At 35.9% G+C, this 25733-nt stretch overlaps 1 protein-coding gene across 1 annotated transcript; it reads right to left on the reverse strand.

The window, feature by feature from the left end:
* Positions 1–2134: 2134 nt before the first annotated feature.
* On the reverse strand, positions 2135–25510 carry LOC148299663 (uncharacterized). The gene is made up of 16 exons (XM_088275833.1): positions 25417–25510; positions 22142–22311; positions 21477–21637; positions 19485–19906; positions 18228–18454; positions 16725–16827; positions 16516–16643; positions 14594–14884; positions 13935–14219; positions 13017–13522; positions 10494–10677; positions 9205–9400; positions 5517–6283; positions 5036–5228; positions 4416–4529; positions 2135–2684 (listed from the first exon to the last, which is right to left on the reverse strand). Exons 1-16 carry the CDS (start codon positions 25457–25459, stop codon positions 2617–2619), a joined length of 3858 nt encoding a protein of 1285 aa, XP_088131959.1. The 5' UTR covers positions 25460–25510; the 3' UTR covers positions 2135–2616.
* Positions 25511–25733: the final 223 nt, after the last annotated feature.

Here is a 25733-nt window from a genome sequence, read left to right on the forward strand (position 1 = left end):
AAAAAGTCTAGTTTTGCGAAAATAACACAATTGCTCCAAATTTTTTTTTCCTGCGCCCAGTTAAGTAGGCTCACAGTTCGCATTAAACATAATATCGTAGCCGTACAGGAGAAAGTGACCAACTAACAAAACGTAAAATGTTCAGGTGGACCATTTAAGTCACTTTTACTTGGCAACAAGATAAGCACCAATGCAGTTAGTCATTTTTTACATGTGAATATATAAAGACATAGAAAGGAGAGTGAATGCTGGGAACAGAGTGAATGGTGCACTAAAATCAGTTTTAGCAAATAAAAATCTATCAGCGGAATCTAAACTGGCAGTACACAATGGAGTTCTGGTTCCAAGCCTTATGTATGGAAGCGAAGCATGGAGTTGGCAAAAGAAGGATGAAAGCAGACTGAATGCAGTCGAAATGCGATCCCTCAGACGAATGTGTGGCAAAACGATGTTTGATAGATGTTCGAATGATGAAATAAGGAAAGAATGTAAGGCTGAGATAAGCATTATCGATAAAATTAAGAAAGGTGTGTTGAGATGGTTTGGACATGTGGAGCGTATGAGTGAATAAAGAACGGTTAAACAAATTTATGAGGCGAATGTAGTTGGAAAAAGAAGCAGAGGACGACCGAGGAAAACTTGGCACAATCAGGTATGTCAAATACTTGAAAGCGGCCGGGTCAGGAGTCGTAATAATCGTCAGGTATGTATGAGGAGATGCATGAATGTAGAAGAGGCAAAGAATGTTTGCAAAGACAGAGTGGTGTGGCGTTCGATTCTCTCTGCCTACCCCTGCGGAGAAGCGGCGTGATGGTTAGTTAGTTAGAATATATTATGCTTCCAAGTTTAAAATACTCCTGGATTTTTTTCAGGGCAATATTAAGCTAGTAAGATATCAAATAGTCAATAATCACGTTTTTGTAAGAAATGCACTTGGTCACTTTCTCCTGTATGACTACGATATGGTAAATATGCACCTCTGAAATTTCTTAATTTACCTTGAATAGAAAAAGTTTGCGGAACACTGTTCTAGACTACCAATTTATTTAGACGGGTAAATAGAGCTATATTTAATTTAACATGTATATGACTTATAAATTTTTTATTTCCATCTTCCCCATCAAAGCCTATAAAATAGAGGCTTGCAGGTTATTCCAAAAAAATGTCTAACGAACAAAATAAAGCGCAAGTGAATTTGCATTGTAACATGCAATTTTTATGCTGTAAAATATCCTTTAGAATTGCACAAGCCTTAATTATTTTGAGATTACGGAATATTTAGTGCCATTTTTATATCGCTATGTAATATTTTTTTAATAAATAAAAGACATATATATAAAAATGTGTATAATTTTTTTTTACGGTAAATACCATAAATTCCACATTTTGTCAGCCTCCGTAGTGTAATAATGGTCAGCACGCTCAGCTACCGTGCTGGAGGTCCCGGGATCGATTCCCAGGGGGGGGGTCAAATAAATATTTGTGTTTTTTCACTTTCTTCTTCTTCTTTTTCCATGTTCGCTCCCTAGGTGGAGCATATGGCCAACACGAGTCGTCTCCAAGTCACTCTGTCACGCGCCATCTCCTTGGCTTCCTCCCAGGTCAGTCCGGCGTCTCGAAGTTCCGCTGAGTATAGTCGGTGAATGGTCGTCAGCGGCCTTCCGGGGCGCCGGAATCCTCGGGGTTGGAAGAAGAGACATGAGGGGTTGATGCCCTCAGGTGGCATTCTAAGGACATGTCCCAACCATGTCCACCTTCTTCTCTTCAGGACTTCCAGTATGAGGGGCTGTTGAGTTCTTCTCCTCACATCGTCATTCCTGACGAAGTCATACCACTTTATACCCAGTATTCGCCTCAGGCATCTATTTTCAAAACTAGCTAGTCTTTTTCACTTTAATATTTATTAAATATAACCCTGGACTGGTACCTGAAGTGGAGGGATCTTTCCTTCATGTGTTAACGATCAAGATAACACTGCGTTTATATGATGCAGTGCCCTATGCATCATCGGGTGCGGATGAAGGTTTAAAAAGAGATTTTTCACATCTACCTTACCTTTCCTTACTATCCTACCTGCAGACAAGCCTTTAAAATATAAACTTTGCGGGTTATTCTTTAAAAAAATAAAAATACATTTTGTTTTGACCCAATAAGCTTTTATTAAAATATTATATTGCGAGAATGCATTGTAAATATCTTAAACTAAAAATAACATTCTTAACCTTTCCGGGAGTACAAAAATTGATGTCCTACTTTCTCTGGGGAGTGGGTTCTTTTTGCATGAAAAATTATTTTCATCAAAGCGATGTATTATGAAGGTAGAAATAATGATAAATTTATTTTTTTAAAATCGCCTATTCGAAATATTTTTCAATTATGACAAAATTACATACAAATATCCACAGATGTCATTGCTATAAAGGTACATCATACTAACTGACAGACGGATTTCGACGTTCATTAGCGTCGATACTCCTTTAAGGAAAATTTGCACTAACGTTCATTTACGTCCATACTCCCGGAAAGGTTAATGTATAATTTCTATAATTGAATTCATAAAATACAAATTTTAATAACTTTTTTTCTCAACGTTGTATGACCCGAATGTTACACAAATTATATTGAATAATTTAAAGGCCTCGTATCTGCAGCAAGAAGGATGTTCTCAGCTGTGCACGGCAAATCTGTGGAAGAAAATACATCATTAAATATCAGTTTCATTTGTTGACTAGGTGTACACTCTACCGTTGTTGTGTCTCAGTTCGGTTAAACGGAAAAGAAAGTAAAGAGAAAGCACACATGTGTTTAATTTCACAATGTTTTCGTAAGCAATGAAAATTTGACAAATTACGAAACAAATCAATCAAATTTCAAGTGACAGCAGCTGTCAAGAAGCACGCTCTCCGACATGATTTTTTTTTTCGTATTGCACGCTTTGCTGTTACATTCAACACATGGCGCTGCCATTATACAAAAAAACTGTTTTAAAGACATGTTTTTGACTATCACATGTAAAAACATCTATCATAAGCGTATTTAAAAATGCGCTGTCTCCGCTTTGAGCAATGTTTAGTTTTGCGTGAGTAGCTGCTACGTTCAACAGATGGCGCTGCTATAGATGTCGAAAGATGATATTCAAACAAATGTTTTTACCTATCACAGACCTCTAAAAATTTCAAAGCAATCGACAATTGACTTCAGGAGATTTAAGAATTTGAACATTTAAATTTTTTTACAACATTTTGAGTGTGTCCAAATACTTGTTCACAAAATCTGGATTATCTCCAATTACAGGAGTTATTTTCATATTATTTTTTTGACATCTCATCAAAGATGAAGAAGAATATGGAAGTCTGGGCATTTACGGGGCTGACGACCGTCATAGGCTGGTTTAAGTGATCACCCATTATTGACAACCACTCTACTCAAATTCTTGGAAGTTCCATATATATGAACCAATTTTAGAAACCTTGTTCTTGAATCACTAGAACTTCACTAGAGACATCTATTGGTGAGATGTAAAGAAGCTTTTTACTAAGCAGAAACTTTTATATTAGTATTTGAGGTCCGAATCCTGGATTATAATCACACCCATGAGAAACGCCAGAAAATAACATTTTCAGTGTGTCCAAATACTTGTTCACAAAATCTGGATTATCTCCAATTACAGGAGTTATTTATTAAATAGTGAGATGGTATAGGCTAAAACCCATACCATCTCAATACATAGTGAGATGGTATGGGCACATAGGACGCAGAGAACCTGATCACATTGTGAACCAGGCAATCACCGTGGATCTTCCTCAAAACACATCTAGAGGAAAATTGACAATCAAAAAATTCATGGATGCTGCAGAAAGATAACAAGATTCCTAGGCGACGTTGTCAATGATAGAAGGATCTACAACCTGAGGAAGAGGAGAGTCTACAAAGACGATAAGATAGGATGGAGTCAGGAAGAAGATGAACAAGATTGTATTGAATAGAAGTCGCATTGTTTTGGAAAAAAATGTTTTTAAAATGGAGAAGCTAGGGCAATAATAATTGGGGAATATGTACCTTATTTTCAAGAATATGATTTGATTTGAAACTTTTAGTCCACCTCCGTAGTGTAATGATCAGCATGCTCGGCTACCATTCTGGAGGTCCCAGGTTCGATTCCCAGGGGGGATGAAATAAATAAAAGTGATTTTTTCACTCTAATATTTATTCGAAATCACCCTGGACTGGACTCAATATCACCTGAAGCGGAGGCCTGATCACCTTTCCTTCGTGTGTTAACGATCAAGATAACACTGCATTTATATAATGCAGTGCCCTATGCACCATTGGGATGCGGATAGAGGTTTGACAAAGGGAAAATAGACTTCCTCTGTGCCTCTATGATTTTCAGTAAAATTTTCCACAAAACTGACCTATTGTATACCATTCCTGAAGAGGTAATCCATTATCAGCTCTGGCGGCGTTTATAGCTTGCCTTATAGCAAACACTATAGACACTGAAGTGTTCAAAGCTGGCTCACCAGTCGCTAAAACAAACATACAAAATAAAAATAAAATTGTATAATATTACAAAATATGTATATAAAATTCATAATTCCACTACAAGAAATAGACCATCATTTATTGTTAGATTAAAAATATAATAAAACAACAACATTATAGTTTTTTCCACTAGTATTTTATCTGACCGGTGACCAGGTTTTATTTTATTTGACCAAAAACTCAGTCACTCGCCAAATAAAATAAAAGTGGAAAAAACTAAAGAGTTGTTTTATTATATATGTAGTTATTTATTGACATGGTCTTAACATGTTCTGTGCGTCGAACACTCGTAATTAATGTAAACTTGACTTATTACGAGAACTACAGATGTTTTCGTAAACAGGTGAAAATACAAGTTTGTGTTATCAGTTTGTATTTTCTGTCATTCTTGAAACTAGTCGTGTTTACATTAACAAACTCAAAAGTGGTCTTAGACAATTGTTTAATTTTTAAAAATATTTTTGTTCCAGTGTTGTTTTGTTTTACGTACCTTTTGAACGTAACACTCCAGATGGATTCGGTGCATTTCTTCGGAATGACACTCTCATATCAACCGGGATATCTTTCACTCCCGGTGGCTTATAGTTCCATGTGCGATTCGTCAGTAATTGACCTGTTTTTTCGTTATAAACCAATTTCTCAGTTGTCCAGTATCCGAAACCCATAATGAGAGCCCCTTCGATCTAAAAATCAAAATGAATATAAGTGTGGTGCCTCATCCAGCTCCGACAACCATGGACGGATGTGACGCGAGCAGCGTCCAGATAGCGAGGCAGCATGGACAAGTAAACCGCGCATGAGCTTGACTTCACCGCACCATCGCGGACCAGCGTAAGGACTCGAGACACGTGAATAATCCAGTGTCTGATAAATAATAGAAAATTTTCACACAAAAGTCTTGGTGACGGACCATTTGTAAAAAAAATATGTTTTCTTTTTAAGTTAAAACACCTATAATATAGATTTGTTACCTGACCGACGTCAATTTGCGGACTGAGACTTTCTCCTGTGTCTTCTAAGATATCGACCCTCACTATCTGATGATTGCCAGTCAATAGATCGACTTCGACTTCTGTAGCCGTCACCGCCCATACAGTGTAAGGCTTCACATCATCCTTCGGGCTGAACATGTAATGGGCGCACAGATCCACGTATGAATCGTGAGCTTTCTGCACCAGTTGAAGCCATGTTGGATTTTCCATTTGCTTTTTTATCGGCTCCAGGCGTTCGAGTAACATTTCGCACGCTTTCATAGTAGCGTAGCAGCACAACTCACTGGCCAGGCTGCCGCCAGAAACCATGGCGTTTGGGGCTGTGAAGTTGCTGTTCGGCTTGTTCACTACTAGCTCTAGGGGAATCCCGAGGATATGAGCACACACTTGCATGACTTTGGTATTTAAACCTTGTCCCATTTCGATACCCGCATGAGACACAGCCACAGTTCCATCGTCATGATAGATGGAAACCATGGAACAAAAATTCCCAAATATAAAAACGTCATACTGCAGAGGAACAATGCTGAGACCTCGTTTGCGCCAGCGGTTGTCCTTATTGAACTTCGCTACTGCTTCCTTACGAGTGTCAATGTCAGCAGACTTCTTGAAGTTTTCCAGAAGTTCGGGAATGACGCTGCCCTCCATTTTCAAATTTTCCATTCTCACTTCTACCGGATCTCTCCCGATTTCTGCAGCGATATGTTCCATAACATTTTCAATCATGGCTACAGCCTCCGTTGAACCTGCATTGAGTAAATTACTTAATTATGGACCAGAAAAGAATGAAAAGAAAAGGCGCACATTTCACAATGCCTGTGAAGCAATGAATATATTAAAAATATATGAAACAACCCTAAAAGAAATATAACTAGACACCCAGGTGGAAAGAAAAAGGAAGGAAGACTCAGACTGAGTTGGGAGGGTGAAGTTAGAAAAGATGAGGTGCAGCCTCTCTAGGTGGAAATCTGAAAGTCAGCCACTGAGGACAGCAAGGGTTGGAGGTGACTGTTGCAAGATGCCATGGTTCCATATTGGGCTGTAACGCCATTGGAGAGAGATATGAAACAACCGTGCAATCAAAAACATTGAAAATGATAAGTGACACCAGCATCAAAAAGCACGCTGTCCGCCATGAGCAAGGTTCAGTATTGCTGTTACGTTCAACAGATGGCGCTGCCATTGTCATGCCACAGGTACATAAAAGCAAACAAACCTTAATATTTGTACACATTCAAAATATTGTGAATGAAATAACTGGTCAAAATATAAGTTTGTTTACAATTGAAAATCATGTTTTCAGGCGTCTCCTAGTATATAAAATAATTTGGGAAGAATCTAACATGCATTTTATGAGGTCACTAATAAATTTTAAAAAAACTCAACTCAACCACAGATGGTGCAGAGAACTCATATATACAAGGTGTCAATTAAAGGGTACCGTAAAGTGGGTATACATTGCACCAAAATACTGCATTTTTTCAAAAAATTGTCTATTCAGATCAGGTTTTTTACTTTTTCTGAGGTTTCAACTATTGCAATGTAATAACACATATACCTGTAACATGTCTGATACATTTTTAAATTATTATCTATTTTGCCTGTATTTTTTTTTATATTTATATTTTGGTGCAAAGTATCCCCGGGTAAAGTACAACTTTGCACCATGATATTTTCTCTACACTTTTCGTACTAGAATCCCAATTGATGCAAAGTAAAGGCTATCCTACAAGTTTCGTTGCACCTTATGAAGGGTTTTGGCTCACAGTTCGCTAAAAGCAGATTATAATATTGTATAATTATGGAAAAATAAGACACTTGATAGAAATTTAAAAAAAAAATATTGAAAAATCTAACAAAAATTATCTTTTTTTCCAATACTGAAGGTTCAAAATTATATAAAATAAAAGGTGGATATTTAAACATATCGTACTACATAGGTAATAGGAATTAAAATTAAATTAGGTCTAAATATAGTCAAGTTCCGGGACGGTAAAGAAACCTCTTTTGGATTGCATTTTCGGTTCTTTTATGGAACCCACTACATCCTTCCAAGAATATTGAAGAAAGTCATCCTTCATCGGCCACATCCACGATTTGAGACTCTCCTGCATGGATTTAAAAGCTCTGTCTTTCTTTATTTCCAAAATCTGTCCCGGAAATTGTTCTCCTTCATAATGAAATACAACATATTCTCCCACCTTCTTTTTTACTGGTCCTAATGAAACGGAAGAACAAATACGATAACTGGTTTCAGTCATCGTTTTTGTTCTTCTCCCTCTTCCTCAAAGCTTCCGTGTGAACTATTATCAGTTAATGCTAAATATGCTGGAAGTTTCGATGCGGAAGATGGGATCATTGATGTAGTTGGTTCAGGTAGCATTTGTGTCTCGTCAACGTTCATTTCGACATTTGGATCGTGAGCAATGCTCTTACCTGGTTCTATCGGTATCGTTTTCCTGCGTTTTAAGACTGAATTCTTTGGGTTGAATCTGTTTTCTTCCAAAAACTGTTGAAAACTCTGGCGCACGTCATCGTCATACGCTTTTAATGGCAACCGATTAAGCAACTGATTAGTTTTAGCAACAATCAAGGTTTTATGTCTTTGCAAAAATGATCTTATCCATTCAGAGCCTGGTACGTTGTTCTTTAATATTCGTATTCTTCTGCCAAATCTATCCAAATAGGCTATAAGAATGTAGCGAATGTTAAAAACACTCACTGGGAAACCGTACTCACTCATCTCTACTATGCAGTTTACGAAGGATTGCTCTTCGCCCTTGTCACATATCGGAGGTCCTTTGAGCTTATAGTTAATCGTCCTTCTGGGGATTTTGAAAATTTCTTCAGCCTTTCTTTGACTGATTGTACCATTTCGGATGGCCTCCAAACACTGCTCCACTCTCTTCGGTGTAAAATCGCAGTATCGTCTGGCATAAGGCCGCTGTTTGTGTGTTCTTGAGATTTTTGAAAAAAATATACCATCAGGAATTAAGTAAGTACACAAAACCTATAGATATTTAGCAAAAATGTCAAGTTGTATTAGCCGTTTTAAGACTTTTCATCAAATTAATTAACTATGGCCTTTTGTGGATACTTTGCACCTGGTGCAATGTTACCCCAAATGTGGTCAATACAAGTCAGTTCTTAAAAAAATATTATTTTTACATAAACTTGACAACGTAACTAAAAAATACAGCATTTGAGAAAAGCAGGGCTTACCTACCTACGATTTAGAGACCACTCACTTGTTGTAACTTGTTTCAGTATACTGATTACATTGGATTTTTTCGGACACAATTTTCAGACAGAAAACTTTCTTTACATTCGGACAGGAAAAACGCATTGAAGCAATAGCGACCGACTGTTACTTCTGTAAACCAAAAAGTAGATTGAAGTGCCATCTATCAGAAACAAAAGAAAGTAGAATGAAAAATGACATGTATCAGGGATGACCAGCTCCACAATTTCTTTACAGAAGGTGGTGCAAAGTATCACCCATGGTGCAAAGTATACCCACTTTACGGTACATATACAACTTTCGAAATTTGAGTGCAGAGTGAAGCTTGGCTGACAATCTTGGTAGAATGGTGGACTTGTATAAAGTGATCACTTACACTAGACAATGACTGGACGTAAGCCATAAACCTTTTATATTAATATTCACCTGGAGATCGGCAGGCTATATTCGATGCAGTTTCGGTCTGAATGCTGTACCCTTCCACGGACCAAGTATCACTCTCGTAACAATTGGGGAAGTGCATCAAAGTAACAAAATTCACACCGTCATTGAAGCAACAACCGACATCAGAATAGAACTTGTATTCTAAGTATTGTATCTTTCCTTCATTATTAATTCCAACCTAAGAGAAAAATGAGTTTTATGAACCACTTTACTATAAAATTTTGTTGCTGAGAGTTGAATATTCGTTTTATTTTTATTTAAGGTTATTTTTTAAAATGAAACACTTGTATTAGACCACTAATTGATGTAAAATAAATAAATATTATGCTTTTCTGAAATTCATCACCATTATTGTCTATGTTCCCATTAAACCGGCAACATTGGATGTGAATCGTACAATAAAAAATGTAGTTCACCACACACCATACGTGTATTTTTGGAGTACACAAAAACACACCTTGTTTTCTGAGGCAAACACCTCCCTACCTACTTCGATAAGGTTTCCATGAGAGTCTTCAAATTTCACAGTTAGAAAATTTTGGTGCTGTTTCAACACAAAATCTTTAAAAACTGCTTAAAAATTGAGGTTCGTCTTTGTATTCCTGTGGAAGCGCATGCTCTGAATTCCATGGATTCCATGGACAGCTAGACGCACCAACGCGTCCATTCGCCAGGAGTTACACTTGGATGGGTTACTCTGGCCAATGTCTACACGACGGATTCTTCAGTTTTTTGGATACGTTGCGCGTGGTTATGAGGATAGCCTGGAAAGACTGGTTGTGTGGGAAGAGAGGGAGGGGAAGATTCCCACACTTTGAGCCAATCAAGTTAAGACAGCAGTAGGCACCTCGGTGAGTTAGAGCGCTACGTGCAGCGCAGTGAAAGGATAACTGGAGAAGAGTCATTGCTTTGACAAAGGTCACAACTCTCAGTAATGACGAGAAAGACGAAGAAGAGTATAGTCCTCAAAATACTAACTACTGATCCTTTCACTGCCTACACTGGGGAACTTCTAGAAAATTTGGGGGTAGTTTTACAAACTTGTGTTTATTTAGATTGACAGTGACAGGGATATTTAAAGCTTTTAAATGTAAATTCACAGTAAAATCGAGATACAATTTTGTTCAACATTTTCTATAAATTTCACAACTTAGTTCATTAAAAGTACTGCTTTGCAAAATAAGGTCTGTCAGGAAACCTAGATGCTTCTGTATCAGATCTGGGAATGCGGTTGGACAGCTTTCATGTACTCCTTAAAATACGGTATGTACCTCATAATCGCTGGCAAGTGGGGGTCTCTTGCCCATTACTTCCATATTGGATTCCAGCGACATAACAAGCCTTACAGGCTTATTAAGTTTAGTAGCAGCTAGTGCACACGCTATGGCCAATTGTGGGGGCCTGGTAATTTTTCCTCCAAACCCTCCTCCCAGGCGTCGAATATTTATGTTGATCCTAGCAAAGAAAAAATGGACATGAAAAATTACCATACATAAGAATTAATGCAGATGTTTTGCTGACCATTTCGAGAAGTTAAATATTTACTTGTTTGAATTGGAATCTTTTAAAATCTACTGTGACACGTATTTCGGTGTGTTCTACCAAGTAAAACTATAATTAGAAATGGATTGATGTTATTGTGTACTGCCAGTTTAGCTTGCGCTGATAGATTTTTATTTGCTAAAACTGATTTTAGTGCACCATTCACTCTGTTCCCAGCATTCACTCTCCTTTCTATGTCTTTATCAATCTTTCCATCCATAGAAAACATACTACCCAAATATATGATATCATCTACCTGTTCCAAAATCTCCCCATTTACCAATATTTCACACTCAGATCTACATTCATCTCTTTCAAAAACCATGATAAATAAAATAAATATAAATGGAGTTCTGGTTCCAACCCTTATGTATGGAAGCGAAGCATGGAGTTGGCAAAAGAAGGATGAAAGCAGACTGAATGCAGTCGAAATGCGATCGCTCAGACGAATGTGTGGCAAAACGATGTTTGATAGATGTTCGAATGATGAAATAAGGAAAGAATGTAAGGCTGAGATAAGCATTATCGATAAAATTAAGAAAGGTGTGTTGAAATGGTTTGGACATGTGGAGCGTATGAGTGACGAAAGAACGGTTAAACAAATTTATGAGGCGAATGTAGTTGGAAAAAGAAGCAGAGGACGACCGAGGAAAACTTGGCACAATCAGGTAGGTCAAATACTTGAAAGCGGCCGGGTCAGGAGTCGTAATAATCGTCGGGTATGTATGAGGAGATGCATGAATGTAGAAGAGGCAAAGAATGTTTGCAAAGACAGAGTGGTAGCGTTCGATTCTCTCTGCCTACCCCTACGGTGAAGCGGCGTGATGGTTAGTTAGTTAGTTTTTTTATGTTATTTTTCACATCTCTTAAACTATTTCATTCATTCCATAGACATACAGGATGGACACTAATTATTTCAATTAGTTTCGATTTAGGATTTTGTTGAATTATTTATTTAAAAAAAAAACACAGATCTCAGTAGCTTCTTTTTATAATTTATAACTCATATAGTCTATACTTAGTCCGCCTCCATAGTGTAATGGTCAGCATGCTCGGCTACCGTTCTGGAGGTCCCGGGTTCGATTCCCAAGGGGGGTAAAATAAATATAAGTGATTTTTTCACTGTAATATTTATTCAAAATTACCATGGACTGGTACCTGAAGCGGAGGGCTGATCACCTTTCCTTCATGTATCAACGATCAAGATAACACTGCGTTTATATGACACAGTGCCCTATGCACCATTGGGGTGCGGATAAGGGTTTTATATATTATATTATTATAGTCTATACTTATTGTTAACTTTTTTCTTTTTTTTTTGTTGTTTTCCGTTAAAATAAAATATTTGTAAAATTAAAATATAACTTTTTTTTAAAATCACTATAAATATGTTATTACAACTTAATTGTCATGTCTACGGGTTAGCTTTGAAACCGGTAGACATTATAATTAAGTTATTATAAAATATGTATATTGATTTTAAAACAAAGTTACATTTTAATTATAAAATAGAAAAACACAAAGTTGTTGCTTCTAATATTAATTATATCAAATATTTGTATTTAATATTAGCTATTAACCTATTTATATTTTTAATACGTATCGTATTCTTCCAGTACCCTTTATTATAACCTACAATAAATTGTATATCCACACAGGCAATGCCTTTGTGAGACATTTTTTTGTATTAATATAATATAATATTTTTGCAACATTTTGAGTCTGTCCAAATACTTGTTCACAAATCTGAATTATCTCCATTTATAGGAGTTATTTACCATATTATTTTTGACATCTCAACATGAAGAAGAATATGTGAATCATGGGTAGAATCCCATGATTGACAACCAAACTACCGTAGAATGGGGCTACTTGAACTTTGATGTGTTACTTGAGCCCAGTAAAAATTTAGATTGTGGTATAGATTGAAGTATCGTGACAATAAGTGTCACCTGTCAGGGAAACTATGAATCATGTCGATACGTTCATTATTGTAGACCAAATACAGATTTAATTTTTTTTCTGTACTGGGCTCAAGTAACACATCCAAGTTCAAGTAGCCCCGTTCTACGGTACTCAAATTCTTGGAACTTCTTTATATATATGGTTCAATTTTGAAACATAGTGCTTGAATCACTAGAATTTCACTATAGACATCTATTTAAAATATTTAAAAAATAAAAAAATTCCAGTACGAAGAATATTTTTGTACTATAATAATATTATATTGTGAAATGAAATAAAATATTTACTTGTTTCCTGGTATATTCAAAACACGAGATACGGCGATCTGTATCAAGTCCATCCATTGTGTGGAACAATATATATCAAGACATGTTTCAGTCGGAATACACACGCAAGTCTGCGTCTCCATCGTGTAATGATACTGTCCTTCGAAGTCAAAAGAACCCCTAATAATCTTCGTAACATCTTCACCCTTTTCCTTGGAATCGATTTTTCCATCCAACACCATCTTATCTTTAAATCTAGGGGTTTCAAGGGCACTTCTCACAGAAATGATGGGAGCGTAATTGGTACCATGGTAGGTTACTTTGACTCTGCCTGCGGCGATGTTAGCTAGAGTTTCTGTTTCGGCTACTATCAAACCAAGGGGCTGTCCATTGTATAATACGGTTTCGCTACAAAAAACCTCTTCGTTATAAGTGGTCTGAATCAATACATTCACTTTGTCTGGAGTGAAAGTGTTCTTTCCTGGTATATCTTTGGCGCTATAAAATGCTACAACGCCTTTCATATTCTGAAAGAAAACATTCATGATTCATAAGATAATTATTAATTCTCTATTTTGTATTTTAAAGCATTGTTAACTTTGTCGTATGGTAATAATAATAATAATAATATTTTCTTGAATGTTTTTCGCAGATACTTTGTGGCACATTTTATAAACTTTATGAAATAAAATAAAAACTTTGTTTTAACCGCTTATTAATGGTACACTTTATCCAACCATATTTTAATAAGGTTCTTGTCGAAACATGCTTTTTTAAAACAGGTTTTTTTACTGCAATAGCAGTGCCATCTGTTAAACGTAACAGCAACATATGCATTTCTAAACACTGCTCATTCAAAAGCAATGGTTTGAATTTAATGAAATGGTTGTCGTTCTGCATTCTATATTCGGGTGACCAAATAATATAATATGTACTTACCAAAGCATCAGTTGCATCAATGTTATCAATCTTTCCATTCGGAACTCGGGCCAGCACGAAAGCTGCGTAAAGCTCTCCCGGTTGTGTCGGCAGGTCGTTCGCGTATAGAGCTTCTCCGGAACATTGAATCAGAGCTTCCGCCTTCGGCACTGGCTTATTTAAGGGCCACACTTCTTTGTTTGTGTCGTAATTTTGAACACCCCTTGAAACCTCCCTATTGAATTCATCTCCACCCGACCACTCAATCTGATCAAAGACGCCTTTGGGACTGATGTGAAGTATGAACTGTAATCCATAATATTAAGGTTTTATTTATATTTAAGCATAGATAAAAAATCTTATTGGGATTGGAATATGGAAGTGTTTAGTTTGTGGTGACTCGGGTAGGTCTTATTCTCCTTGTCTTGGGTAGCTACAATGTATGGTAGTTACAATGTTTTAATGGTTGTAATCCCCATTTTATATAGTATATTCTGGAGCCAGGAGATCTGGCTGATCAAGACTAATGATATTCTCACCTTGTGAAAAAGATTGACAGCCAATTTTCTCCTGTTAATATTCTCACATTGTAAAAAAGATTGACAGCCAATTTTCTCCTGTTGATATTCTCACCTTGTAAAAAAGATTGACAGCCAATTTTCTCCTGTTGATATTCTCACCTTGTAAAAAAGATTGACAGCCAATTTCCTCCTGTAAAGAGGTGATGGTTCTGGTGAAGCATTGAACGGCACCAATTCATCGGCAAGATTCTGCAAAACTTCTTTAAGTGTTGCTGTATCGAATATATTCTTGCCTTTGATAAATTCTTCCGTCTTGAACGCATGAGAAAAGTTAGGGTTTATTCCTCCGTAAACGATGGCCGCTTTGACGACTGTGCGTTTATCCTCTGCGAATTGGAGAAGGAATCCAGAATTCACGTGAGCATGGGCATTTTGGGCTCTTGGCATTATCTAGAATACAAACAATTAATTAATAACCATTCATATATTTTTTAATATGTATTTATAAAAAAAATAATAATAATAAAACCCTTATCCGCATCCCAATGGTGCATAGGGCACTGCGTCATATAAACGCAGTGTCATCTTGATGGTTTACACATGAAGGAAAGGTGATCAGCCCTCCGCTTCAGGTACCAGTCCAGGGTAATATTGAATAAGTATGACAGTGAAAAAATCACTTATATTTATTTTACCCCCCTTGGGAATCGAACCCGGGACCTCCAGAACGGTAGCCGAGCGTGCTGACCACTATGGAGGCGGACAAGGCGGAGGCATTTGTATTTATATAACCAAAAAAATGTATGAATCCTGCATACTGCCAGTGAATACATATGCACTAGAGACTATGGTTCTGATAAAAAGAAACGCAAAGAAGCTCAAATGCACACAAAGATCCATTCTTGGTTTAAGCCTGAGGGATAAAGTAAGAAATTAAGAAACCAGGAACAGAACGAAATGGATCGCGTGGCAAGAGTCAAGTGACAAAGTGCGGGGCATATTGCGAGACAGGACCCTACAAGATGGACCCTAAAAATGTTGAGATGGAGACCTTGGGAGAATAAAAGAGGCGAGACTCAAAAAAAGATGGTCTAACTGGCTGCACGCGTTGGGGTTGTCGAGGCGTCTGTGTATCGGCCAACGTTAGGTTCAAATCAGATTTGGTGACTTACTGAACTAACTAATTACTGATCCTGTTCACTGCCTACACTGGGGCACTTCTAGAGACTTGGTGGTGGTTTTAAAAACTTTTGTTTATTTAGATTGGCAGTGACAGGGACAATTAAAGCATTTAAAAGTTAATTCGCAGTAAAATCGGGATAAAATTTATGAAATATAAATCTTAAAATAAGGTTGCTTTGTAAAGGTTTGTCAGGATGCCTAGATGCTTTTGTATCAGACCGGGGAATGCGGTTGGGAGATCTTTTAATTAACCTTTTTGGGGTCAAGGGATCTTGCATCCCTTATGTCACCGCGGCAATATTAGGTCTATTGTGACCTCCCTCTGCATTACAGCTCACTCCCAAGACCTACGTGAGTCATGTAACTCACGACCTGTCTTGGTGGTAGGAGCTTCACCTTCTCAGACTCCAGTAGTGGTCCTCCGAGGATGGGGCTTTGTTTGCGAATGAATGCGTCGCAATTATAGAGAATGTGGATTGGGGTTAGAAATGAAGACTCTGAGAAGCATAACAGGCAAGAGTCTTCGAGATAGATTGAGAAATGCCAAGATCAGGGAAATATGTGAGATCGAAGATGTCGTTAGGTGGGGAAGGCAACGAAGAAGATAATGGTATGCGCATGTCAGGAGAATGGAACCATCCAGACTCCCCCACATCGCCCTGTACGGCCAACCCCATGGTAGACGACTCCCGGGCAGACCACCAAAGAGATGGGCCGATAGCTGGGAATCGACGTCGCAGGAGGCTAATCCCTCTTAAAAACAGGCCGCAAGGCCTATAATAAGAAGAAGAAGAAGAGGATTGGTGTTTCGTTATCCTCCATACAAAATCTGCATACTGGGGAGTCATGAAGGGGAAGGTTTAACACCTCATATAATATAAAACAATTATTTAATTTACCTTGAAAGTATGCACTATGGTGTCTTCTGATATCGGTGGTAGATTAATTCTCAGAATAACACGACCTCTCATCTCAATTTGCAAAAATTCCATCATTGACACATCAAATGTCTTCCCGCCTTGTTCCGCTGCAACCAAAAACATTTACCAATACAAACCAAAATTTGCAACATCCATTTTTTTAATACTTAAACCTGTCTTTTTCTTACCTATTGTCAATGTTGATCCAACCGACTCTAACATTACAAAAATATCCGACTGAAATTCGTTGTGTTGATGTTTCAGTGCAAGATTTCCACCAAGAGATGCAATCTAAAAAAATAAAATAAAAATCTTTCTAAGGATGTCTTATTTTTTGGCTGTTAGATCAAAGGATGACCATTTTAAGAAGTGATACTGATTTTTTAAGTTAAAACAACAAAAAAATTCTGCTTCTGAAAATCTGAAATGTGGTCGATGTTAAAAATTACCTCATCCGATATTTTAATTCAAAATCACTAGATTTTTATAAATGGGGTACTAAAAATTTACAAAATAGTTATCAAAAATAATAGCAACTTAGTTGAAAGAGAGGAAGACCGAGGAAAACCTTCTTTTTCTTCTAACCCTTATTCGCACCCAATGGTGCATAGGGCACTGCATCATAAAGAAGCAGTGTTATCTTGATCGTTAAATACACGAAGGAAAGGTGATCAGCCCTCCGCTTCAGGTACCAGTCCAGGGTCATATTAAATAAATATTAGACTGAAAAATCACAAATATTGTACATATATATTTTGACCCTCCTGGGAATCGAGCCCGGGATCGCTAGCATGATAGCCTAACGTGCTGACCATTACACTACGGAGGCGGACAAAGGAAAACTCGGCATGATCAGGTATGCCAAATACTTAAATGTGGTCAGATCAGGAGTCGCAATAATCGAAGGTATGTAAGAGAAGATGCATGAGTATGGAAGGGGCGAAGATTGTTTCCAAAGCAGAATTGTGTGGTGTTCTAATCTCTCTGCCTACCCCTGCGGTAAGCGACATGGCGGTTATTTAGTTACACTAGAAAATGATGGTTTAATTCCTGGTCCACCTAAATATGTACATATTTAGAAGAAATGGAAGGTTTGCTAATACACACATAGTAGTTTTATAACATAGGTTTATAACTATTAGCTAGCAGCTATAATTATAACTAGCAGCATTAAATAAAAACTACATTGGCCCAGCCGTTAAAACAAGTTTTGCCCAAAAAAATTTTTCATTCCTTGCTCCAAAAATATTTAATTTGCTGCCCGAAACCATTAAGATTTCCAGGAGTGATCAGGTCTTTAAGAACAGTGTCCGTCGATGGTTGCTTAACATTGGAAGGGACAAGGTAGAAAGTGAATTGATTAAAGTCCAGGTGTAAGAATCACATTGAAAAACCTTAAACTATAAATTATTTTTATCTCCTGTATGTTATGTTTATAATCTAATCATTAAAAAAAAAATTAAATTACTAAAAATTAAAAAAAAATATATATATAAATTTTGTATTACCATGTTAGTATTCGGCTCAACACAGGCCACGCCTAAAGAGCCGTAATACGTATAATAAATGTGTATATGAAATGAATATGTATATTGAATGTATCTATGTATTGTGAAAACAAATAAATAAATAAAATAATTAAATAACTTGCTATAAAATGGAAAATCGGAAAGTTTTTCAAGTCTGCTTACATTTCTCAAGGGAACATGTCCAACCAAGTCCATATGCTTGTAAAATTGTTCGGCATACTTGAATTTAGGGTTGTTTTGAGAAGTTTCTCGGAAAACCTTCATTGCTTCGGCCAGCGTCATGTTTCCTCCGAGGACGAGGTTCTCTCCAACCGTGTAGGATTTCAATTCGGTTACGTCGCTTATGTCAATCATGATGTTGGGATTACTCCCGCCAGCACGGAATATACCTGTTATGATAATAAATCTAATTATCCGATACCTATACAGGTTGAATTGTTGGGTAATATATCCAAAATTAAACAAGGTTTGTTGGATTGAATTCTACATTTATTTATGTATATGTTAATACGTGACGCGTTTCGTCTTATTAAGACATTATCTAAAACTCTTTGATAATGTCTAAATAATTTGTGTTAGATAATGTCTTAATAAGACGAAACGCGTCACGTATTAACATATACATAAATAAATGTAGAATTCAATCCAATAAATCTTGTTTAATTTTGGATATATTACCCAACAATTCAATATGGAATTCTACCAACTGTCTGCAGTTACAATAAATAACCTATGTGGTACAGGTTTTTCACTTCAAATTAAAGGTTTTTTTACAAACAAATTCTATGTTGTTTTTTTAAACCCTCATCCGTGGTGCATAGGGCACTACATCATAAATGCAGTATTATCTTGATCGTTAACACATGAAAGAAAGGTGTCAGCCTTTCGCTTCAGGGACCAGTCCAGGGTAATATTAAATAAATATTAGAGTGTGAAAATCACTAATATTTATTCTCATCCCCCCTGGGAATCGAACCCGGGACCTCTAGCACGGTAGTTAAGCACGCTAACCATTACACCACAGAGGAGGATCAAATTAATACTCAATGTTTACTCAAGTCCGCCTCCATAGTGTAGTGGTTAATGCGCTAGGCCACCATGCTGGAGGTCCCCGGTTCGATTCCCAAGAGGGTCAAAATAAATATTTGCGATTTTTCAGTTTAATATTTATTTAATATGACCCTGGACTGGTAACTGAAGCGGAAGGCTGATCACCTTTCTTTCGTGTATTTAACAATCAAAATAACACTGCTTCTATACGATGCAGTGCCCTATGCACCATTGGGGTGTGGACTAGGGTTAAAAGAAGAAGAAGAAGTTTACTCAAGTACATATACTCAAGAATACTCAAAGTAGGTCTATACTCAAAGTAGATCTATGCTTAAAGGAAGTGTTGAAGTAAATAATGTTTTAATTGACCTTTGGCTGTATTCCCATCAACGAGCATATATGAGTCAGTTCCCTCTTTCTCAAAGATCTTGAAAATTTCAGCGACTATGTACACCTTGAACCATTTACAATCCGGGGTGCTCAACTCAATCTGTTTGACTCCTCTGCACGTTTGCTTGATAGGTCGCTCCATGTTAATTTTACAGGAGTCCTCTAGAGGGCTGTAGTCAGCGCAGCTCTTGGTACAGAGTTCTCCATTCTTCTTGCACACACTGGATGCCGATAACTCTTCGATGTCTTCTATTTTTTCCATCAGTTTGGGATCGCAATCTTTGGAGAAGGTTTTGAAGGCATCCAGTATTGGACGGTAACCAGTGCATCTGCACATGTTTCCAGCGAATGAGTTCTCCACCTCAGACATGGTCATGTCGTCTTTTCGTTCTGCGTATAAACTGTCAAAAATATACATTTTTAAATTAACTATTTCATTTCATCATCAATCATACATACAACTACTTTAAGAAAACAAGCACTCAAAACTCAACTTGACCATATCCCAAAGATTTTAAAATGATTTTAAATTCCCCAAATGCAACACAAAACTGTACCAATAAAATTACATATATAATATATAAAAAATAAAACCCTCATCCTCACCCGATGGTGCATAGTGCACTGCATCATATAAACGCGGTGTTATCTTGATCGTAAACACATGAAGGAAAGGTGATCAGCCTTCCGCTTCAGGTACCAGTCCAGGGTAATATTGAATAAATATTAGGGTGAAAAAATCACTTATATTTATTTAACCCCCCCTGGGAATTGAATCCGGTAACTCCTTGAATCCTCCAGAACGGTAGCCAAGCGTGCTGACCACTACACTACGGAGGCAGACATTACATATACTTAGGCAAAAGAATTCAACAGCCTCCCTTTAGAAATTAAAAACATTAAAGACACAAACATCCTAAAATATAAACTTGAAAAATTAACACTATAAACATACAATAAAATAATAGACTAATAATAAATATAATAGACTATACAATAAAAAACTAAACAAGATAACTCCCTCTCCAAGCACAAGAGCTTATCTCTTTCTTGAGAAGGTACGGCATAAAAATATATGTATCCTAGTTATATTAACAAATACTTTAGTAATTTAATTTTGAAAAAAATGTGTACCATGTTAAAAAAAAAAACTTTATGGAATTTGATGCAAGGATGGAAAAAGATTGGATGCTTTTGAAATGTGATGAATAAGTTTGGAGTTTTTTCTTTCTTTTATCTTGAATGAAGCAATTTTAAAAGACTGGAAGTGACCAAATTAGTAAATAAAATTTATTCTGAAATGTCAAATAGTACACTTAATTGGTAGGCATCTATGACCGAAACAAATTGATTTTTAAACTAAGATCAAAACTATGTATCAGGTTAGAAATACAGCAAGACTCCGTGTAATACTCCTTCACTTCACACTGTTTCAACTGGATTCTGATGACAACACAGATACCAGTTAGTTACCTGTGCATGTTCATGACCCAACCAGGACTGCAGTATCCGCACTGTGTCCCATTGAATGCTGCGAGTCTCCTCTGTATCGGGTGGTAGCCATTCTTCTGGTTCCCGATTCCCTCCACTGTCGTGATACTCCAGCCGTGACATGACAACACAGACACCAGTAAGTTACCTGTGCATATTCATGACCCAACCAGGACTGCAGTATCCGCACTGTGTCCCATTGAATGCTGCGAGTCTCCTCTGTATCGGGTGGTAGCCATTCTTCTGGTTCCCGATTCCCTCCACTGTCGTGATACTCCAGCCGTGACATGACAACACAGACACCAGTAAGTTACCTGTGCATATTCATGACCCAACCAGGACTGCAGTATCCGCACTGTGTCCCATTGAATGCTGCGAGTCTCCTCTGTATCGGGTGGTAGCCATTCTTCTGGTTCCCGATTCCCTCCACTGTCGTGATACTCCAGCCGTGACATGACAACACAGACACCAGTAAGTTACCTGTGCATATTCATGACCCAACCAGGACTGCAGTATCCGCACTGTGTCCCATTGAATGCTGCGAGTCTCCTCTGTATCGGGTGGTAGCCATTCTTCTGGTTCCCGATTCCCTCCACTGTCGTGATACTCCAGCCGTGACATGACAACACAGACACCAGACACTGGAAATCAAAAGCTTTATTATACTTTACGACACTTGAAGTGGCATTAAGGAATTTTAAACAAACAACAATTGTATGTATGATGAATCGGATGAGCGTTTGAAATGTGGCTTCACTGCAGAATGCTTCATATACCCTGGGTGGATCGGGTCACAAATGAAGAAGTACTCATAAGAGCTGGATCACACAGACAACTCTTGTCCAATATCAAGGTTCGGATGATTTCATATCTGGGTCACGTATTTCGTGCAGAGAAGCTAATTATTCATCTACTTCTCCGTCTTATTCCTCATTGCTGAGGGTTGTGACCCTTGCAGAAGCAATGACTCTTTTCCAGTTATCTCTTGACTGCGCTCGACGTAGCGCTCCAACCACCGAGGTGCCTGCTGCTGTACTGTGTACGATGCCTGCTGCTGTACTACGATGCCTTTGCCATAGTGATCGCCAACGTTGGACGGACCTAACAAGGCAACAATGGAAGAAATAGAAGAACAATTGCCTTACCGAGTTGACGGAAAACACTTTGGGTTTCTGTGTGACTGAGTCCAAGGCAGCCACGGTGACTATGCAGGCCCCGCACCCTCCTTCATTGCACATGACTTTGGTTCCTCGGAGGTTGGCATGGTTCCTTAAGTAACTGCTCAGAGTAGTATCAGCACCGATGGCACCAGAAACTTCAAATAAACCAAAATGTTATTACATTCTGACATCTCAATATATATAAGAATGAAGAAGATTATATAAGTCTGGGTATTTACAGGACTTACGCCCTGTCATAGGCGTTTTTATTTATATATTATATTTTAAGACAAACACTTATTTTTAGAGTCTACTAAACTGTATTTTTATTGTTGAAAACATGTGAAAATAAAATTTGTTACAATCGTTTCGCCTTGTTAATGGCCATTTGTTTGAAAATGCCATAACAATTTTGATGTGTTTTTTACCATAAAATACAGTGTTTGATTTTAATATTTAATTTACGTATATATATATATATATATATATATATATATATATATATATATATATATATATATATATATATATATATATATATATATATATATATATATATATATATATATATATGTATATATATATATTTATATATATATATATATATATATATATATATATATATATATATATATATATATATATATATATATATATATATATATATATATATATATATATATATATATATATATATATATATATATATATATATATTGCCTTTTCATCCTAGGAAAAAGAAAAAAATCACAAGGACCAAGATCTGGAGAGTAAGGAGGATGCTCTAAAAGCTTGAATTTGCAGTTTGCATTTGAAGCAGTTTCAGTGTTTCTTGAGGTGATTTGCCTAGCAGGAAGCAAAATTTTATGTTTGCGCGCTGTTCCATTTGTTTACGTCAAAATTTCTCCGAAACGTAAAAATCGGGAGACTAAAAACGTCAAAAAAACTTCCAAACATTACCGTTTTTAACCAATTTATATATATATATATATATATATATATATATATATATATATATATATATATATATATATATATATATATATATATATATATATATATATATATATATATATATATATATATATATATATATATATATATATATATATATATATATATATATATATATATATATATATATATATATATATATATATATATATATATATATATATATATATATATATATATATATATATATATATATATATATATATATATATATATATATATATATATATATATATATTATGAATGTTTTTTTTAATTATTATATAATGTTATATAATTCAGTATATGTTAATCGGTATAGATTATCATATCCTAATTCGTATGTATCACGGTGTTATCAAATGATATTTATATGATGATAATTCTTAAATACCTATAAAGGTAATTTGTGCCGTTTAAAAATAAATTAAGGTCCCAATCTTTTTCAGGCAGAAAAAAATATTCAATCAATAAATATGTTATCTGGATATGATTTCGTTTGAATATATTTAAGATAAAATACGTTTGCTCTTATTAATCTTATTTTATATCAAATGATTATCATCCAAACTTCAAAGCTAAATACATCATCCGAAAATAATAAGATAGGTAATGTAATCATCTCCATTTTTTTTTAAATTGAGTAATATTAGTGTTTTTATTATTTACACAAATATTTCAATAACATATTTTATTTATTGTTTTGGCATTAACTTTGTGGTAAGACATGTTACAATGATTAAAGAAAACACTTCGTTTTTTACCACTTGAGTTTTTATTATAGACTACATGTTTCAGAAGTTAGTTAGATTGTGATAAAAAATATATTGGCCAAACTGCGAGAAATTTAAAGATTAGAATTAAAGAACATCATAGCGGTCTTATTAGTAATTGTTTTTCGGAATTTGCAAATCACATAATAGATACTAGTCACTCATTTCACTCTCATAAATTAAAATTATTACACTTTGTTCCATATAAAGGCCAAATTATGAATTATCTTGAAAATTTAGAAATCCAAAAAAACCTAAATTCTAATAATAATTTATTAAATAATATATTGTTTCAAAATTCTTCACCTTTGCTTTCCATTTTTCCTTTGTTTTCAAACTCCGTCCCTTGACTAACCCCTTCCCCTTACTTTCCCCTCTCCTTCTTTATAGAACAATTTTATATTTTAGTTATTATACAGACCTAAATGATGGAAGTTTAACTTCTGAAACATGTAGTCTGTAATAAAAACTCAAGTGGTAAAAAACGAAGTGCTTTCTTTAATCATTTCAGTTAGATACGATTTCTCATATAGATCTCATCAATTTCTCATTACCCGTGTTTCGATTCTTTATTACTACATACTTACACTCGTAGCGTAGGTTGGTTAATTTTCACAAATAATCATGTTATTTTCACCATTTTTTTTTAATTAAAAGAAATATTTGTGTTTTTATTATTTACACAAATATTTCAATTTCATACGATTTCTGTGAGCCTAAGCAGCTCATTATTAGAAATAGGTACCAAATTGTGGTAGAGTGGAGACAATGGTATGTGAGGAGAATGGAACCATCCAGACTTCCCCACATCGCACTATGCGGCCAACCCCATAGTAGACGACTCTCGGGCAGACCATCAAAGAGATGGATCGATAGCTGAGAATCGACATCGCAGGAGGATAATCCCTCTTAAAAACAGGCCACAAGGCCTACACCAAGAAGAAGACATTAACTGGTCAAAATATACGCTAAAATCAATTTATAATCATGTTTTAAGCGTTTCTCAAGTTTGTGAATATAATCCAGGATTCGGACCTCACAAACAAATGTAAAGTGTCTCTGCTTAGTAAAAAAAATCCTCATCCCACCATAGATGGCCATTGTGAACTCGCGCATACTGTGTTACAAGTTTGATCAATATAATATATAGAATATTTAAAAAAAATAGTAGTTGTTGTGAATTATGGGTAGAATTGGTGAATGTTACACTTGTGAAAAGTGATCACTTAAACAAGCCTATGACGGTCGTAAACTCTGTAGATGCCCAGACTTATACAATTCTTCTTTTTTTATGTTGTCATGCAAAAAAAATATTTATGGGGAGTATCAATGTTTTCTTTACTACACCTTACGTTCAATCAGATAAATGATTGTGGCCTTTAAAAATTAAGAAATTCCCGACCCCTGATTTACACCAAACAAAACATTTTTCCTGTGTAACTTAAATATTGATAGGAAGGTAGGTACCCTTTTAAATTATATTAAATTTCCTACCTGTATGTTCCTGTCCATTAATACTAAATTTTATATTAGACATTACTTTCTTGTTTTCAATACGTCTTCACTTCAACGCCGTACGATAAACACTGGTAAAAAAAATGCTGATTCATTTGGCAGATTCTTTATCTCAATCATAATACTATGACATCATAATAAGCTGCGTGCACAGTAGAGGCAGGTTTGATATGACCTAGAGCTGGTTAAGCCGTTTAGAAAAAATATAAAAGGTGTTTTTTTTAAAGAATTATTCACTGTTTTGAACGCATTTCAAAACTTCATCACCAGTCAACATCCGCTTCAGGAATTGATCG

Source organism: Brachycentrus maculatus, unplaced genomic scaffold (genome assembly GCF_059751285.1).
Source record: "Brachycentrus maculatus isolate JH-2025_06_01 unplaced genomic scaffold, ASM5975128v1 h1tg001002l, whole genome shotgun sequence".
NCBI classification, from domain to species: Eukaryota; Metazoa; Arthropoda; class Insecta; order Trichoptera; family Brachycentridae; genus Brachycentrus; species Brachycentrus maculatus.